Source organism: Ochotona princeps, chromosome 17, assembly GCF_030435755.1.
Source record: "Ochotona princeps isolate mOchPri1 chromosome 17, mOchPri1.hap1, whole genome shotgun sequence".
Lineage (NCBI taxonomy): Eukaryota > Metazoa > Chordata > Mammalia > Lagomorpha > Ochotonidae > Ochotona > Ochotona princeps.
In genome coordinates this window covers 29,169,628-29,190,013 of record NC_080848.1, presented here as the reverse complement: position 1 = coordinate 29,190,013, position 20,386 = coordinate 29,169,628, and the positions used below count along the sequence as shown (strand labels likewise).

Here is a 20,386-nt window from a genome sequence, read left to right as displayed (position 1 = left end):
TGACTTCTCAATAAAAATAAAAACAAGTCTTTAAAAAACAAAGAATGAACTTTTGCACTGCCTTTGTTAGGTATTTTGTGAAGTTATTTTGCTATCCTTAATCAAGTGTTTTGAAAAATGGTTTATAAAAGTTTTATGTATTTTGGGAAAGAAGAGAGAGAGGAAGAATGAGGAGGTGGTGGAGGAGAACAGAGTGTGAGAGAGTGGGGAGGGATAATGAGAGGAGTAAGGGAGAGAGGGGGAAGCAATTCTGTCTGCTGATTTGCTCCCCAAATTCCTTGACACGTCTGAAGCTGGGATCCAGGAACTCAATTGTGATATCACCCATGGATGGCAGGAATGAAATCATTTGAGCTGTCACTGCTGCCTCCCAGGATCTGCATTGTCAGGTAGTTGGAGTCTACATTCAGAGCCTGCTGTAAGATGAAATGCTGTGTTTTGGTAGCTGGGCTAAAAGCTACCCTGCATCATTTTGAAACTGCTATCTTGGAAGAGTAGGCATTTGTCCAGTGATTTTATTTTTCACAAACTTGCCCTCTCTGTTCACCTTGTACTGGAGGCTCTAGCTAGGAAAATTTGGCAAAAAGAAATAAGAAGGTGTCTGGAATGGGAGGAAAATAGTAAAAATATCTTTTTGAATATGATACAATCTTGTATATAGAAAATCCTAAGAAAAACAAGAAAAAATGAGATCTAAAAAGCAAGTTCAGAAAAGTTAGAATATCAGTAATGTTGTCTATTAGGTGAATAATCGGGAATGTGAAATTAATAAGATCCCACTTATAAATTACATGAAAAACTAAAATAATGAATAATATATTAGCTGAAAAAGTAAAAAAAAAAAAAAAAACCTGTGCCCTTAAAACTACAAAACACTGGGACTGGTGCTATGGCACATCTTATATGGTGTCAGTTAATGTCCTGGATGTTTCAGTTCTGATCCAGTTTCCTGCGTATGGTCTGTGGAAAGAATGGGGATCATTGGGCTGTGCACCTACATGGGAGACTCAGAAGTTCCTGGCTTCTAGCTTCGGATCAGCTCAGCTCTGGCTGTTGCAGCCATTTAGGGTGTGAACCAGCAAGTGGAAGATTTCTCTTTCTCTTTCCTTCTCTGTGTAATTCTGCCTTTCAAACAAAAATAAATAAATTTTAAAAGCCCTGCAAAACATTATGGTAGGACCCAGCGCAGTGGCCTAGTGACTGAAGTCCTCGCCTTAAGCGTGCTGTGATCCCATATGGGCGCCGGTTCTAATTCTGGCAGCCCTGCTTCCCATTTGCTCCCTGCTTGTGGCCTAGGAAAGCAGCCGAGGACAGCCCAAAGCCTTGGGACTCTGCACCCATGTGGGAGACCTGGAGGAAGTTCCTGGCTCCTGGCTTAGGATCGGCACAGTTCAGGATGTTATGGTGACTTGGCGAGTGAATCATTGGAAGGAAGATCTTCCTCTCTGTTTCTCCTCTGTGTATCTGACTTTGCAGTAAAAATAAATAAATCTAAAAAAACCCATAATGTTATAGTAAGTAATTACAGAATACCTGTGTAAGTGGAAAAGCGTTCTGTATTGGATGACAAGTCCCTTATTTATAGTGGCATAGTATTTGCATATAATTTATCCATACCCTCCTGTTTATTTAAATCCTCTCTAAATTACTTAGGGTCTTAATACCAAAGTATTTCCAAAATTTTCTAGGAAATGGACATATAAGATAATTTTATTTTATCACTAATTTTTAAAAATGTGTTTTAAAAGGTATGTGGTTTTTAAATAATAGGTATTTCTATGAACTTTTTGAAGACCCTGTGTCCACCTGCATTTAAAATACTATGCAAATAATTCTTGTGTAGAGGATAATTATGCCATTTGGGTTAAGACATAGCCATTTGTTCAGTACAGACACAGCTATCATAGGTCTAACTGCATGGTACATGAATGCTGTGTGACAGACTGGTTATACATTATGTGCAGGAGAGAACCTAAAGATTTATGTAATGGTGGTAGGCAACAGTAGGGTATGTGTAGAAGCAAGCTACACATTGCTTCTTTCTCATGGATTTAGGATAGTACTCAGCATACAATGAATTAAAGTTTTTTTTTTTTAATTTCCTAACCTTTTTTTTTCTTTCAAATATTTCTAGTTCATAGTTGGCTGAACCCACAGTTGCTGAACTTTTGGATGCAGAGAGCCAACTGTTGCCCTAAATTGATCAACAAGTTTAATGGACTTCCTATCAAAAGCCCCTTTATGTTTTTCTCAGAAATTAGCAAGGGATAGACAAAAACAGTCAATTTTACTTGATGTAATGATACTTTTAAGAAAGACACTATGGTGTAGCATGGTAAGCCTCTGCCTGCTGCACCAGTATCCCATATGGCACCAGTTTGATTCCAAGTACTCCACTTCTGCTCCAACTCTCTTCTTGTGTCCCTGGGAAAGTAGTGGATAGCTTAAACCCTTGGCCCCTGTACCCATGTAAGACGCCAGGAAGAATCTCCAGGCCTTTGGCTTCAGATGTGACCAGCTATGGCCTTGCGGGCATTTGGGGAGTATACCAGCAAATGGAAGATCTTAATCTCTCTCTCTTCTCTCTTTTCAAATAAAAATAAAGGCAACAAGCCACATTGACTGTCTTGAGAAAGATAAGCACTTCATTTCCCCACCCTAAAGAATATATTTTCTGTTTATAATGAAGTCACATTTGTAGTTACCGAAGTTCTTCGGTTATTTTTTCACTACCTCTTTTTACTAACAATAATACATTTGGCATCCATTTTTTTCTTGATTATGTTCTTAAATAAGTGCAGGAGTGAATTAAAGCCCTGTCAATGATATGGATCCTTCCTTTGGTGATGCTTTTTGTCATTTTCTTCTTTGTAGGGAAACTGAATAGCCAAGACTCGTATAACAATTTTACCAACAACAATCCTGGCAATCCTCGACTTTCTCCTCTTCCCAGTTTGATGGTAGTGATGCCTCTTGCACAAATCAAGCAGCCAATGACATTGGGTACCATCACCAAAAGGACAGGGTAAGATATCAGGCTTTGTTTGTTTCTTGCAGCTTTTTTGTTTAAAAGGTTTGAACTAACAAAAACAAAGCACGATTTTCTTTTCATGGTTTTGTGTATATATATATATATGTATATTTTAAATTTTGAGCCCATATGAAACTTGGTGGCACCAGATTAAGTACAGATTGTAAAATTTGCATTGGCATGCTAACAAATACCCCTAGAAACAACATTGCCAGGAAATTTAGTGTGAACTAAGAAGAACAAAATCCATTTACTGACTCTTGTGTATGTTGCTTCATGGCTTTGCTTGCTATTACAATCTGATTTTATTTTGGCTTTGGTAGAGATCACCAGGATTTAAAATGACTAGTAAGAAAAGAGTTTTAGATTTCAACTGTGTATCTAGTTCTTTCTGAAAATAATCTCTATTGAAATAGAATAAACATAATTTTCTGTTAAGGGCAATGAGATGTTAAGGATAATTTCAAAATTCAAAGCTCTAAGATTTAGCTTAATTCAAGATTGATCTTTACTCATTCAGAAATTTTCAGTACCTGAAGTTTTTGCATTTATTTTAACAATTTCTGCTTTGTGCTTATTTAATACAGTTTTAAGTGAAATAAAGCACAGGCAGGTAAATATTACATTATTACTTAAATTTAGAAACTTAAAAATTAATTTCGTAGAAATAGATAATTCAATAGTGGTTTTCAGAACTTGGGAACGTTGTAGGAGAAGAGATGGATAGAGAGAAAATGGTTAACACGTCCCAGGGTGCGGTTGGATAAAGGAACAACTTTAGCATTCCATAGCACAGTGGTGTAACTATGGTGGATGCTGATTCATTACTTCAGATTAGCCAGGAGAGAGAATTTTTAATGTTCCCAACACAAGGAAATGAAAAATGTCTGTGGTGATAGTTAGCTCAGTTACTCTGATCTGATGATTGCACACTTCATAGATGTCAGTCACATATGCATAAATATGTATAATTACTATATTGATTATCAGTTTCAAATATTTATTTTTCTATTTATTTTGTATAGAAAATCATCACTTATTTGTGTTCCTGAAAAAAAGCTGTTATGTCTGTAGTATTGTTATATATTCAATTATATAATAGCAGTGAAAATTCATTGTTTACTAGAAAAATAATTGAGCATCTTTAAGGCAAAGCACATATTTGCCTTAGTGAGCAGTTTTTAAGTTGCATGTAACCTGAAACAAGGGCTTAAAAATTCTGAGTTTAGTCAATAAGCAGCAAATCCTGTTCATCTTCAAATAGTTCTCAGGGTCTTTCCAATGAAAAGCATAGATTATACTTTTTTGCATGTTATTAGTATTGTTGTAATTTGTGTTTAAAATGGTCACAGAAATCACTTTTGTGACATGAAATTATCACTGTTCTTAGGGATGAGGCTGTTTAGCTTGAGGTGAAGTCGTGTTTTGAATATTAAGTGATCCCCTATTGAATGTAGAATTAAAACTCACTTTGTGGAACATTAGAGGGAAGAAAAAAATATAGAAGACCAACTTCCCAGATCACATTTTATGTTACTGCTCTTTTGCCATGTATATATTTTGATTGAGACTTTTTAACTCTTTGTGTTCGGTACTTGCATAATAAGAATTGATTTTTAAAAAAATATTTATTTGAGTGTAATGGTCTTTGGTCAGAACTGTTTTGTTGTAAATGGTATAATTTTGTTCTTTTTAATGGTTGAGTAGTATTCCATAGAGTAAATGTATCACAGTTTCTTCCCATTCCTCAACTGTTGCTGAAAGGCAATACTGTTGTAATAATATAGGAGAAAACAGTGTGTGTGGGGGGGGGGGCAAATGGGGAAGGTGGAAGTAGAAATCCCGGAGCGTGTGGAAATGTATCATGAAAAATGAAAAAATATATATATATATTTGAAAGATATAGTGACAAGGAGAAACACACAGAGAAAGAAATTTTTCATGTGTTGGTTACTCCCCAAGTGCCTGTAACAGCCTATGCCAGTTATGCTAGAGCCAAGACAAAGAGTCAGCAACACAGGCCAGCTCTCCTAAGTAGGTGAAGAGGATTCAGTTACTTGTGTGTCATCTTTGTGACCTGCTAGGATGCACATTAGCATGGAACTGTAATCAGGAGATGGGTTTGGGACAGGATTCCTGGTAAGATGCAGGCTTCTTAATCACTAGGCTAAGTGCTTGCTCCATAGAATTATTTTCTCGTAATGAAGTCAATCAGTACATAATTATATTTTGACCTGCCCAGGATTGTAAAGGTGTACAGAAATCTTAGAAATTTTTTCTGTCTTGTTGAATCTAAATGAAACTTAAAGTTGTACTGTTAGAATGCAATTTTATATTTCAAGTGAGAAGATTGTAAGATTCAAAATATTCCTGGAGATAGGAAAGCATTTTCTAGTTTTGCTTCTGGTGTGGTTTTGATTTTTAGTTTTACAATGTAAGAGGCATGTTACTTCCTAATGCAGAGAATGGATTCTCTTTTGTAAAATAAGCTCCTGCAAATGTATCTCTGAGATGTTTTGATTCTTAAAATTATAGTAAAGTTAATTCAGAATATTGTGGGAAGGGAAGTGAGTCTGTTTTTCTATATATTTCACTTTTCCCATAAGAAGTAGATAAGATCTCTCATACTGTTCTCTTTCTTGTACAGTTAGATGCGTAAAAATGGGTAATCATCTGGTTTACTTCCCTGTTGTGGATTTTCTATGAGTTCTTTTGCATTTAAAAAAGTTTGTTTACAGCAGCTGGCATGTGGAGTAGCAGATAAAGCTGTTGCCCACCATGCCAGCATCTCATGTGGGTACCAGTTCTTACCCCAGTTACACCTCACTTCCCATCCAGTTCTTTGCAAATGGTTTAGAAAAAGCAGTGAATGGCTCAAGTGCTTGGGTCCCTGGAACCCATCTAGAAGAACTGGATGAAGTTCCTGGCTCTTGGCTTCAGCATGTCTCAGCCCTGGCTATTTAGGCTATTTGAATAGTGAACCAGTGGACAGAAGATTTGTTTAATGATTTATTTATTTATTTGTTTGTTTATTTATTTATTTATTTAATTCTAAAGTCAGATATGCAGCAAGGAGGAGAGATAGAGAGGAAGATCACTTCCCAAGTAGCCACAATGGCTGGGGCTGAGCCAGTCTGAAGCCAGGAGCCTGGAGCTTCTTCCTGGTTTCCCACACAGATGCAGAGTCCCAAGACTTTGGGCTGCCCTCCACTGCTTTCCCAGGGCACAAGCAGGGAGCTGGATGGGAAGCAGGGCTGCTGGGATATGAACCAGCACCCATATGGGATTCTGGCGAGTACAAGGCCATTGGGCTACCTCACTGGGCCTGGAAGATCTTTCTGTCTCCTTTTTTCTCTCTGTTAACTATTTCTATAAATAACTGAATTTTTTTAAGTGGTAAGAATTCTAACTTTTTGTAAAAGAATATATATTACACACCACGATTTTGTGGACAATTAGGTATTATTGTTCAATGAAGTGTTATGATTTTGAGTTATATGTGCTTTGAAGCTAGTATTATTGTAAGATACTTACATAGTGTTGACTAGGCTTGTGTCTGACATTTTTAAAGCCGTTCTATTTCTGTCATATTTTGAAATTCCATTTTGTATGTCTTATTACTGAAGTGTTTAAGAGAAAAGATGTTTGTTTTGTCCCAAATTGAGTTATTTGATTTCATTTTTTTGCCATTGTAGGAGACATACAGACTTGTTGCAATACTAACAAGAAGGGTTCATATATACTAAAAATTCCATTAGCAGTTAAACTTCCTTGCTTTATTGTTAGTGTTCACTTGTCACCTACATATACACTAACATATTTCATTGTTGCTTATTTGGAGCATTTTGTATAGACTTGTTACCCCCATATCCTTATGAACTTCAATGTATAATTTTTTTTATTTTACTTTTCAGTGTGTAATGTCTAAAAACTAGAACATCGTGTTACATAACCACAGTATAACTATCCAAAGAGGAGATCTCAGAACAAATTTTATTAGTTGTCTTTTTTCTTCAGTGTAGTTGTTGTCTGTAATAAATTTTCTACTTGTGGCAGAGTACCATAGAGTACCATAAATTAACAGACCCACTGTTCTTTTTGTTTTTTTCCTGTTGACATGGAGTACTCATCAAATGCTTTGATGACAGTGGTCATAAGTTTTACTTCATCATTGCATGATTGCAGGAGTTAATAATACTTTTAAGTCATTTTCTGACGTGTTTGTTGATTGTGCTCAGAAAATGCTGTTGTGCTTTCCTTGTCATTCTTTTACTGTATCATCTAACTAAGCATTTGACCATAGAATTTCTGAAATATGGCTTTTAGTTTTATTCTTTTAAAATTTAGTGTTTTGAATGAGGGTATGTATAGTTTCCTTATCAAAAGTAATATTTTTGTTGGTGACAAAAATATTCTGAGTTTCTGTTTTTGCCATATGCTTAGTTTAGATTTTAAAGGCTCTGTTTATTTACTTTATTTATTTTTAAAGCCATGAACAGTTCTCCAAATTCCAGTTAACATATTTGTGTTAATTACTGTTGTGTTTACTGAGCAATTTGATTGAATCATCATAGTCATCTTAATGATGAATAAATGTTTTTTTTTTTGCTTGTCAGTTTTATCTCTATTCTGGAAATTGTAATTTACTAAAACTTTTATGAAGCTCTTTTGCTAGTTTTTAAAAACAAAATTAGCAAGAAGTTGATCTGTTTATAGGCAAATAAATTCTATGACTACTTCCAATTTATTTATCTGATAATGTACCTAATAAAATTATATACTTTGTTACATCAGCTTTTATTTGTTTCATGTCCTAGATGTTTTGCCAGAGAATGTTATATTTCTTGAACAGAGATTTATAAGGATTTATTAGGAACTAATATTTAAATATTACCATTGGGATGGAAGTCTCAACTTAAACCTTCAGGGAATAAGATGTGTGTTTACCATATTTAACATCTGTGTTCCTATTTTCACAAATATGTACCCCTGAAAGCCTGTGCAGCATTATGGACCATCTGTCTCATGCAAAGACATACATGCGGCCAGCAGAACTAGAAATGGCAGAAGACAGATGTGTTTACACCTTCTTGTCCAGCACCTTGAAGCAGTACTGGAGGATATAGGACCTATTATGGCAACAGCTGTTACTTAGCCCTATGATGGCTGTATATGGATGATGGCAAAAGAAATGCTAGAAGTTATTTGGCTTCAACAGAATCTGTTTTATTCCAGTTTCAGACTGGATGATGGCAAAGCCCAGTTTCCCACACACATGATATTTTGTATCATATAAAAAAAGAACGCCTTTTGCCATCAATTAAAAGTGACCGGATGCTAAGAGATTGTTCCCTGTCTTGGATGGAAGTTGTTGGTAGAAGAGATTTATTAGAAGCATTTCATAGATATTTGGTTGAATTAATAAATCTTGAGGGGGGGAATTTTAAAAAACACTTTCTTGTAGTAATGTGCAAAATGGAAAAATTTTTATCAGTGCACTTAATTTTATTGATTGTAAATCTAAAAATATGTATACACATTATTTTGTAGGTAAAAACAAGTAACGGTAAATTTCACAGAGGTCAGAGTAGTCTAATGGGAATAAATCATATAAAAATGAAAATGCAGTTACTTCCTTGCTCTTAACTAGGTTAACATTTTTAAAAGGAAATGTGACATGATTTGCTCTTTCATTGTATTCCCTTTTCTTAGTTAGAAGGAACTTCCAGCTCCTTTTTTTTTCTTTACTTTTTTTCATCACTGTGTAAGATGTTAGGGATAGGTGTTGGGGTGATCTGCACCCTGGGGAAATAGGTTGGGTAATGTACTGGAAAAAATATATTTAGGAGTCTGAAGCCCTGGCTTTTCATATCCTTCTGCCACTTATCATTGATGAGTGCTAGGTAAATTTCCATATCTAAAAATAAGTATATGTATATGGGTTTTGATTTTTCAAACATTCTGTGTTTGAGAGAATTCTCACCTATTCTTTAATGGGTGAGTAAATGACATTGGCATATTCTAAGTCTTGAAGATGATCCATTCCTTACTTTAGTTTGGTCCACTTTGTCATATTTATAAAATTTGATCTGCAGCCCAATTCTTTCAGCCGAGTGCTGAGTATTAGGTGGAAAAGATTTGGAAAAAGTTCCAGATGTTATGATAGCAGATGGCAATTCCCTACCCATCTTCTGTAACTTTAGATTCTTGATAGTTTGCTATGAATGTTTGCTTCTAGTTATGAAATAGTAAAGAACGTGTTCTCATTAAAATGTAGATGAAATGTTTACATGTGTAATATATTTATTATAGTTTCAACTTTCCAGTCTTTGTGTTAAATTAGTAAGGTACTTAAATCATGTCAGTTTATTGAATTTTACTATGAATTGGTTTTTTAATGGAATCTGCTGTATACTATTTTTAAAGTCAATAGGAATAACTTTATGCAAAAATTTTGATTATTAATTATGATATAGTGGTCTCTTTATGCCATATATGGCAAAATTTGAACATTATTTTTGTTTTGTAATAAAAATTGTTTTACATTTTCAGTTTGGAATTGTGTATCTCAAATTAAACAATTACCTGTTTTCAGCCTCAGTTTTCCTTGCAGATCAATAGTTTGAAACCGACAATGTCGTAAGTCCCTTTTTAGGGAGTAATTAATTAAAAGAATGGAAAATTAAAAAGCAATATTTGAAAATGACATAATGGATAATTTGCTCATGTTCATGTGGGAAATGTGAGTTCACTGCAGTTGCTGCCTAAATAAGTAGAGGCACAACAGCAAGTGGAAATTAGAGTTCCTAGAATTTATTTTTTCACATTTTTTACACTGAATGCTACATCCTGGTTTCTTTTTTCCTCTTCTCAGTCCATTTAGTGTTTAGGTCTGTTATATAAAAGCACTTCATTCTGATAAGACATAATCAATTAAAAATAGGGTTACAGAATTTGTTTACTGATGTCTGTTACACTCTAGTTGCTTTTTGAAAAAATGTGAAGGGAATTATTATAATCTTTTGTTATGGGAATCAGATTCTGGATTTGAATTGTACCAGTCAAATAAGTTTTACTTCCTTTCCCCCTCCATTTTAAAACATCTTCACATTGCCTTGATTTCAACTAATAAAACCAAAATATTTGTAGTGCCATGTGGTATCCAGCAACAAAATGATTCTGGAAAACGGCATTAATGTTGTATTATGAAAGGTAACCTCTTCCTGTTTTCTGATAGTCTCCAGAAATAACCTTTTGAGAACTAATGATCAGTTCATTTCACAGTGGTTTATAAATAAATCTCTAATAAACATTTCTGGATTTTTAGTCTCATGACTGATTTTTTTCTGAGCTTTTTCAATGGGAATTCAGCTCAGAAAAGACATAATTATGACACAGTGAACAGGTTATGTATGGCTGGATTGTTAAGCTTGCTAAGACTTAATAGTATTGGGAAACACAAATGCTTCAGATCTGCGTATAGTAATTTGAATGCATATGTTACTGCAGGCAATCTCCCAATTCTACATCCAGTCCCACTCGCATACTTGTGTTTCCTCTTCTGTCCAACCCTGTCACACTCCAGTATAGAGCTACAGCTGTGGCCCTCTAGCAAAAGAGAGTGGAGGCAAAGTCATAGGTGAAGACAGCTGGATCACGGACTTGTACTTTGTGACTCTATTTTCATTCTTTTGCTACTGAGGAAAGATTAAGCAGGCTCATTTCAAAAGAACAGCTGACACTATCCGTACAAAGTCAGTAATTACGTCAGTCACTATAATTCTTTGGGGTTTGTGGATCTTCTTTCACGTTTATGTGGCAGTGGTCCAGTGTGTAGAACTAGACAAGAAGTGGGTGAGTATGGATTGGCTGTGTGCCAAGTGTTCATACTAAACCAGGTTCTTGCTGTTTTTTCCCTAGCCTCCCTCCTTTTCCATTAGTCGTGTGAGCTGTGAATCCTTATCTGAGTGAAGTAGGATCACTTTTAACTGATACAACAGATTGACATTGTGGATAGGCAACTTCGTGTCTTTAAATTGACAGTGTTCTTACTTAGTGTAGGCTAAGAATTCTTGCTGGACACACATCGTTGATGCCTGGAATGGAAGTTTAGGAACTTTTTGCTGTTTTGTTTTTAAGTTTCTGTGTCGCTGATTTATTTCTTCAAGTAATTTATTGTTCAACTAATTTATTTATTAGAAAGCTTAAAATATGGACCAGTGTGTTTACAGCTGCATAGGTAGAATGCCTAGGGTGAAATGTAGAAACTTGAATGTTTTATTTTTGGTTGTTTGGTTTTTGCTGTCAATGGAGTAAACTTTCAAGTCAGAAAGTTTTAACGACTTTCAAGTCAGAAAGTATTAATGAAAAACTTTTACATTCATTGCAGTGAACCAGCAGTATTACGATTTGTTTGCTGACATGCAGGGATGTTTGCAGTGGATTCAGTGTAAACTGATGAGCAACTCAAGCCCTGACCTTCCTGATCACAAGCACTCCGAAGTGTGGAAGTCACTGTGGGCACTTAACAAATGATCTGAACCTTTTGAGTTTTGATAATTTCTGTGTGAGGTCACCGTACTCTTGAGAGATGGAGCACATCAAGTGGTCTCAGTTATTTAAATCTTGTGCTTAGGAAAATGCAGGATGAGTGCTAGTAACATTTTATTTTTGATGTAATTAGTGAGTCTGAAATCAGATAAAGGGATTATGATTTTTTTTCTGTTAATGAAATAGAAAATACAGTTTTGCTATTGGTTCTGCAGACCAGCAGCATTGCATTATCTGAATGCCTTATGGAAATGGAGAATCCCAGGCCTACCATTACAAAGTGAATCTATGTGTACGCTAAAAATTCCAACATAAATGTTTATAAAGTATTGAAATAAATATGTAAAGTTTAGGAACAACACATTTATTAAAGTGCTTGAATCTTGTTTGTATATGTTCAAGCTCAGGCCAGCATTCTCTCTATAAAGTTTTAGGTCCACTTTTTGCAATTTGAAGGATGACATCAAATTTCTGATTTTGTTTCTATTATAACCTATGAGAGAGCCATCCTTTGTTTGCACTGATAGTATCTTTGCTTCTCCTTGTCTCCATCTCTCATTTTTTTGTACCTCATATTCCTCTGGTTATTTTAGTTTACGTCTAATGTGCTTCAGTATTCTGAATTGTACCCAGTGTTGTCAAAATGCTTCTTTCCAGTTTCAGATTATGGATAAATATATTCAGTTTAATGGGAAATTAATGCTAATTAGCAGGAATTTTTAAAAAGCTCTAGTACCAAGTTTGAGAAGGTAATACCCAAATTGTAGCAATGTGCTTTCTTCCTCTATTTGTTTCAGTCAGATTATCATGAACATTTTGTTTTGGATATAATTAAATCACCCTGTCTTATTGGCATTGGGTTGTTCATAGCCTGTCTTAAATACTGGGAGCATACCTCTCAGAAGGAATGTGTATCCCCAGTTGTACTGAAAAGAGGCAGATACAGCTTTTCTAACTTTAGTTTACTGCATTTCCCTCTAGTCCAGCAAAGGCCAGACAGAGGACTCTAAGCTTCTGTTTCGTTAGGCGATATGCTAGTTTCCTGGAAGTTGACCAAAAGCAGATAAAAAAATCATATCACATGTATTTAGTACTGGTTCCTTTGGCTGATGATAACCATTTCAGTGCACAAATAAGCAATTTGTTTCTACAAATAAACAACTTAAAAAATATGTGAGACTGCAGGTAGTGAAGAGTCATCAGTCGGAGTTTTTATTCAGTCATCTTTTAGCTGGATTTAAACTTTCTGTGTCATACAGCCTTGCGTTGTTGCTAATGATCTCACAATGTTCCATCTGATTATTCCATTTAATTTTTGCTTTGTTTTTAAGGGCCTCAATAGTGAACTTTAATTTCAAAATGCTACAGAGGAATTCCAGAAAAGGGAAAGAAATAGCTAGTTTTGAAATTCATGAATCTCTTGATAATTAAGGGCCTTATTACTGTATCATTTTGTTTATTAGTTATATCAAGTAGTCTGTGCAGCACTATTGCAGTTGGTCACAAGTTTTTCATTTTAATCCATACTCTATAACAGTATGATATACATGTATTTATTAATGCTAAATGACTTTTTCTCTATTTTTTTGTGCATTTCCCCCCTTTTCCATGAAGGCCTTATCTCTTTGGAGCGGGGTGTTTTTCCATAAAAGCTCCATGGTGAGTTCCAGTTCAGTCCCGCATGCCTAATTCATTTGCTGTACTCTCAAAAAGTGACTCTGTTCTGTAGTTTTGTTTTCAGTTGCATGGCCTGATCACATGTAGATGCACCAGATTTCTGAGTAATTTGTAGATAAGGCATGAATGTTAATATTAAGCTTTTAAAAAGCAGGATTATTTCTTATTTCACTTAATTCCTTGAAAAAATTTAATTACTATTACACAATTTTTAAAAAAAGAATGGTATCAGGCACTGAAAGATATTACATTACATGGCTAACTCAAGCTTTGAGAATTATTGTGATAAACATCCCCTACATATCATGCTTTACATTTGAAAACATAATTTATTTTGTAATATAAATATGTTTAAATTATACCAGGAATTCCCTATAAAATTATATTGTAGTTAATTTGGACCTAAAGGGGCAACAGTAGTTCTGGTTTTTTAAATCAGGAATGTGAAAAACTACATGTTGAGTAAGAATGTGTTTCAAATAAAAACTCCCAAATTATTTCTTATTTTGAACTTGTAGGGACTGCTCAGTATAAGTTAATTATTTAGTAAATTATTTTATAACATTGGAGAGAAAACGGTTTTGTCAGTTTTGGACATGAACTTGCACGTAAAGATGAGAAATGGAGTATATTATGAACCTGTTATGAAATGTTTATTAGCTAAGTGTCATAGTCCTAGAATTGGACTGTGTCAGGGTCTTAAATCACAGCTTAAACTTACTAGCTGTATGATCTGATGCAATTTCTAAAACCCTCTGTTTCTTGTTTTTCTTATCTGTTAAATGAATTAGTAGTAGCACTTACCTTATTAGTTATTGTGAGGAATAAATGAACTGATACATACAAACAGTGTCTGGCACATAGTAAACACTCAATAAATATTAGCTGTGACCACTACAGATTTTTTCCAGGTAAAAGGCAAAAAATAATAAGCTTGACAAAAAGCGTTTTTAAATTATATCAGATTTTTTTTTCTTTAAAGAGTATTTGAAACATGAAAGTTTTGAGAAATGTCAGGGACATTTGTTTTATTAATTTAGTCATTATACTTAAATCTACACTTCTATATCTTATAACTGCTACTAGGAATTGTTCATGCTGTCCTAAAGTAGAAGCAACATTCTAAGCTTTGCTGTTACAGATAAGGGGCTTAAATAGTTCTTCAGCATTACTTTTCCTGTTCAAATGCTACAGAGTATTTGAGCTTTTTGTTATACAAGAACAGATGACATACAACAAATGGACAAAGTTTTCCTCTTTGAAAGACAGCAGCACACTTAGCACACAGTTTGTTAAATTACTGTAAGTAAATTCAGAGAATAAAGGACTATATGAAAGTCAGTCTTCATTCTCTGTGTAATCAGGTTTCCCTTAAAAACAAGCAAGATACGTAGGTCTTACTTTGGATCTTTTAGTGAGCAGTGAATTTTACATGCTATATTAAACATGATAAAATTTCTTGGTGGAAAAATTTAAGATTCTGTTGCATTTTAGAGTACATTCCTCATTCTAAGTACAAAGGAAAGAATTTTAGCATGTTAAATTTTCATGTAGAAATAAAGATGGAGTAACAAATGTTGTCTGTTAAGTAAGAAAAGTTCATTCCTTCAACAGCTTATGTGCTCCTCACATTTAAGCAAAAGCACTTGTCAACTAGAAATGATTTGAGGTTGAAACAAGATTAAAAGAGCCAGATTAAAGAAAGGGATATATGAAATATAGTAGACTTTTAAATCATTGCCTGTCTTTTAGAAGACTGCTTTGTGGTTTGTTTGATGCCATCGTTAGCTCACAAGAAACTCATTTTTAGTCACTTATACTAGACTAAAAGGTCCTCCTTTAAAATACTTTACCAGTATGCATGTTTTTTCCATTAAGATCTTAATGAAACCTCAAATTAAGACAGCAAAATGAATATAAATTTGACAACTTCTTCCATTTGTATATAAGGGCTCCTTTGTTTTGATAGGTTTTGCTCTTTCTCCGTGATATTTTTCAATCTGAGATATTGTTTTGAAGTAAAATTTGTTAATTATGTTTGTAGTATTTGTACTTTTAGTGTAAGATATGTATGTTGAATGGCAATAAAATTTTCACAATTTTGAAATTATTGCTTCCAAGTTGAAACATTTGTACTTGATATTTTGTACAAAAATTTTACTTTTGGTATAGTACAGCTCACACTGTTTTTTCTCTAAACTGGTTCTTAAAACTCATTCTGTTTCCTATTAGTTTTAAAGTATGAAAATTCTCTTTTATGTTAGAATAAAACAAGCTCATTTATTAGAAATAAACTCTAAAGGCAAACTTCCACATTTTAGTTGTTTTAGAATTTTGTGGCATTTTGTATCCTCTATATTAGTTTAATAGGTGACTGTAAAACAAAGTGAAAGAATTACACGTGGTACATAATTCTTTAAATATAAAAATTAAATTGAAATAACTGGTGTGAGTTTTTAAAGCTCTTTTACTTTCAGTATTACAGTCAAATAAGTGCCAAGTAATTATAAAGCTAAAATGCATGTGATACTTCGTTGAAGCCAAAGTTATTTTTGAATTGCTTATCAAAAATATAAGATGGATAGTCCACCAGTATATATATATATTTTATTATATAAAGTTAATGTGACAGAATAATAATATACCTATCGAGTTAGATTTGAAATTTTCTTTAGTATTCTCTAGATTTTGATGAGAAATTTAAGTATCCATGTAAAGGAATTTTGTTTTGTGAGAATAAAGTTTTATAATTTATTTTTCTCAAAGTTAATATTTCGTAGAAAGGAGAATATTTTCTAATCTAATAGAGATCTGTTAGAATCCCAAAAATAAATTGTGGCATGATGGAATAGTTATAGACAATATGTTTGGACATTTTTTTATTATTTAAAATTAGATACTTTGTGTAAAACAGTATTAATCATGAAAGAAAATTTCCATAAGACCTTTTAAGAGCTTAATCATAATAAAGGGCATAAATTTTCTTCATCGTCTTATGTTGAAGCTTAACTATTGGCTGTTATTTACGTTAAAGAAAAGGAAAGAAATGGTGCTTCTATGTTGTGTGTGCTCTCTCCACGCTTGTGTTCTACAGCACGCACCCATCAGCACTGCTTTAGGATCATGCTGCCCACAAAGGCCGCCTCAAATGTCTTGTTCTGTGGCACTTCCTTAGATCAACCAGGTCCCTATCCTACGATTTTTAAACAGATAGTAGTTATTTGTAGTTGATTGTGGGAGAGAAATTCAATACGTTAATCTGACCAGATTACATAATACAGTAAAAGCCAGTGGGAAGATAATGGGAAACTTCAGTAAGCTTTGTGAATATTTTTGAAGTCCCATTATGTTACTATCCCCATATAATTCTCATGCTGTGCTTAAGCATTTATGCCTTTCCATAGAATGTGTAGGACACAATGTAATTACTGATTGTGAATTTAGCATCTTATCTATTAATTTTTTCTACTTTAAATGATATAATTTTTTAATTTAAGGATTTTCCCCCTATTCTTTCCCTTCTTTCGCCACTCCCCAGTTTCTCCTGTATTTTCCCTCATATTATTGCAATAGTGTAGTCTTTTAGTAATAGTTACAAATTTAATGTTCTATTGATTCGCTTTTATTATTTTTGATTATGTTCTTTTGTATCAGGCTTACTTAATAGGCCATTATTATGATCATTTTTCTTAAACAATGATAGTTGGATTCCTTTTCTTTTATGCTTTGCTACAGGGTTGTTTATAAAAAGTTAGATGAGTAAAGGCACATGAGATATACTTAGGAAGAACCCCATTAAGACTGTGATCATTGTGTTTTGTTCATGTGTATAACTGTTCTAAGAAAGAATCTTTATAATCTTGCAATTGATATTCAGGACCCATTATACATCCAATTATTATTTTTATGTTATCCCATTTATTGAATACATGAGCAAGTCAGTGTCAAGAGGCCTCTAAGCATGTGCAGGAATTCCTTTAGTACTCACAAATTATCTGTGATAGGATTTGTTCAAGAAAATTCTTTCTGAGAAAAGGAGATGGTGAGATCAAGAACAGCAGATTATAATTAGAATATGTCCGATAAAACTTTAATTATTTGCAAAGTTAACACTTGTCTGTTTCATTCTCTCTGAGTCATGACATGCGTATACAGTTTTACATCTCTATTTTCCTTAAATAATATGATCATTCCAGATGTAATTTAACATTATAAAAAATATGATGTGAGTGTGTTTATCTAATACGGTGTATGCTCAGTAGCAGTTTATCTGTCTAATAATAATAATAATAATAATTCCCTGTTAAGCTTAATTTATACTAATGCCATTTATGGAGGCCCTATTAGAGGAAAAAAATGATTTAAAAGCCTTATATAAATTAAACTTGTTTTTATTATAAAATACTTACTCCTGTGGGAGATATTGAATTTAATTTATATAGAATGACTCTAGGTTGATGATTTTCACTTGTTTGTTCTATAACTGAATTTTATGTAACTTACAGAATTTTATGAGATTTCAGTTTTAGATATGGGCTTATTAGACCATAAACTAATAAAACATTGGGAATATGCTAAATTGATCTACTATAATTTTTCTGCTTTTGATTATTCTGTTAGCAAGGTAGCCATCTGGCCCAGTACCAACTTTGTTAGTTTTGTTTAGGATTCATACTTTAAAAGGAATCATATTTTTTCTTAGGAAGTGACAAGTTCAATTGTTACCACATGATTTTAAACAACAAAAATCACATCTAGTAATTTGCAAAAGCTTCAAACTTGTCCCTTGATGTTTGTTTGTACATGGTAGTTTTGTTGTTCCTTGCTGGTTATTCTATTACAAGAACACAATACCACAAATGCAAAAACCTTTAAAATTTTAGGTTGGTTTTTCTCTCTCCTCTTCGCAGCAAACCCTCACAGTTTAAAGATGACTAATGGTGCTTCATAGATGCCATCTACAAAGAACTACCCAAGGTGGTAGTTCAGTGATGATTTTTCTTTTTTGAGGGAAAATATATTTATAGGGTAATACAGAAGAGGACATCATAATCAGAGCATTGTGGATGCCAGTGACCTGAATGTTGATGGAGGTTATATGGTTTGCTAGGTGTGGGAGAAGTTTAAGGCTGAATAACTTGTGGCTGATCCAATTATGAAGAAGTGAGGTTGATTGTGAAATCTCTGGAAGGTTGACTGTGACTAGTTTTGTGCTTTAAGAATGTTGTGATTTATTGAGAAGATAATGTTAAGAGTATAGTGATTGTTAGTGATGGTAATGAGATGAATTTTCATCTGTAACAGTAATTGTTATATGTGGATTCGATTAAAAATGTGTGATCAAAGGGAACAGTCTGAGTATCCTCTGACCCAGAATCTTTGCTTTCTGTAGGAGAAAAAAATGCTAAAATGGAGTTTTCAGGAAGTCCTTATAAGTTACTTGAAAGACTGTTTCGGGTGTCATCGGAACTAGAAAGCCAAGATTGCCAACACAAAATCTAATATTTTGTAAACTGATGAGGGCTGTGGGCCTTAGAGAAATCATATTTTTGATTGGCATTTTTGTACATGACTAAGAAATTGTCCAATTGATACTAATTGCAAGGAATCAAACTCTGACAACAGATATAACAGAATCCTTGAAATAATTATTGGAGGAGGCTCTGAGTGGTTGAATAACTTACCTGAAAGCCACACAACTATTGAGCAGCAACACTGAAGTTAAAATTTAGGTTTCTTTTTGACTTCTAAAATCAATCTCTTTGCATCCCATCATACTTTATCAAAAGATAAAGGAAAGTGACTAGAAGAATGGAGCTGTATTACTTGGGAAGATTATGGAGAGGAAATGTTGACATCAGCTCCAGCATTCACTATATCCCAGCTGGGATGTGACAGTGATGCTATTTTCTCATATATGAGTTAGAGAAAATAATTTATATATGATGGTTAGCAAACTTACTAATGAGCTTTAGGGAAGCTCTTAATAAGTCCAAATAAAACTGAAACACAGCATTTAAGAGAAAATGAAAGATAGATGCTAGAAATAGGGAGTATAGAAGTTTATTTGTGAAAAAACTTTACAGTGGGAGTGATCTAAGAATATTTCAGAAAGATCATAGAAAATGGAACTAAAGCATGTTTATTTTGTTATAAAATTTTGTGAAATCTGTGTATAGTTTTTTCTTAAGTACATTTCCTGTGAAATTTTTTAGACCCATGTGTGAAATATTGATAATTGCAAAATGTGTCCTCATACATACAAAAAATGAGAGTTTTATGCTTGTGAGATTATTGATATTTATTTCTACCTTGGTCTTTTCACTGAACCAAAATAGACAAAATATTATTACAAGTCTAAGAAGAAACAACAGATAGGAAGATAGGTGAATACACTGTATTGGTTCATTAAGCTTGCTCCCATCCCAATTCACTGCATAATTCGACATGATATTTTGGCTGAGAGCATTTTCAAGGTTTCATGCAATGTCATCTCATTTTCATAACGCTGTCGCCATTCACTTGTGTTGTTAACTCCCCGGTTTTATATCAACAGAAACTGATAAACCATTGTATTATTGTATATTGTCTGTATTGCTATTACTGCTGCACACTGACATTCCAGAGAAATGTTACCCAAAGACACTGAATTTTGCCATCATATTTGGCAGAAAAGGATTTAGTTTTATTGGGCTTTTAAATTGTTGCCTTTACAAGACTGTGTACCTTAGAACTAATTTTGCTTTCATGCTGGAGTATATCGTCACATCACTAGTTGTTACTTAAGGGAGATTGCATGACCATTTTGTAGCATTTGAATACTTTTTACAGGTGGAATTTGCAGGAAAATTCCTTATTATTTAGAGGACTGCCATTTCATTGTGTTAATTTTTTTCTGTCATTTTATTTTTTTAAGCAAAGTTAAACCACCTCCACAGATTTCACCTAGCAAATCAGTGGGTGGAGAATTTTGTGTGGCTGCTGTCTTTGGAACATCCAGGTCATGGTTTGCAAATAATGCAGGTCTGAAAAGAGAAAAAGGTATGTATTTTTACTGATTCAAAATTATGTTATTTGTGGATTTTTTTTCTTCTTAAGTGAAATTGGTAGTATTATATCTCACATAAT

At 33.7% G+C, this 20,386-nt stretch overlaps 1 protein-coding gene across 6 annotated transcripts in view; it reads left to right on the top strand.

Moving 5' to 3' along the window:
• The window catches only part of BCAS3 (BCAS3 microtubule associated cell migration factor), a 546,677-nt gene that overhangs the window by 221,799 nt on the left and 304,492 nt on the right, over positions 1-20,386 (top strand). For 4 of the 6 annotated variants that reach the window (XM_058675591.1, XM_058675590.1, XM_058675587.1 and 1 more), the window contains 3 exons: positions 2,875-3,025; positions 13,196-13,240; positions 20,175-20,299. In XM_058675591.1, coding sequence (XP_058531574.1) covers positions 2,875-3,025; positions 13,196-13,240; positions 20,175-20,299 — 321 coding nt within the window. The remainder of the gene's footprint in view (positions 1-2,874; positions 3,026-13,195; positions 13,241-20,174; positions 20,300-20,386) is intronic. The other 2 variants (XM_058675592.1, XM_058675589.1) reach the window with 1 other exon arrangement.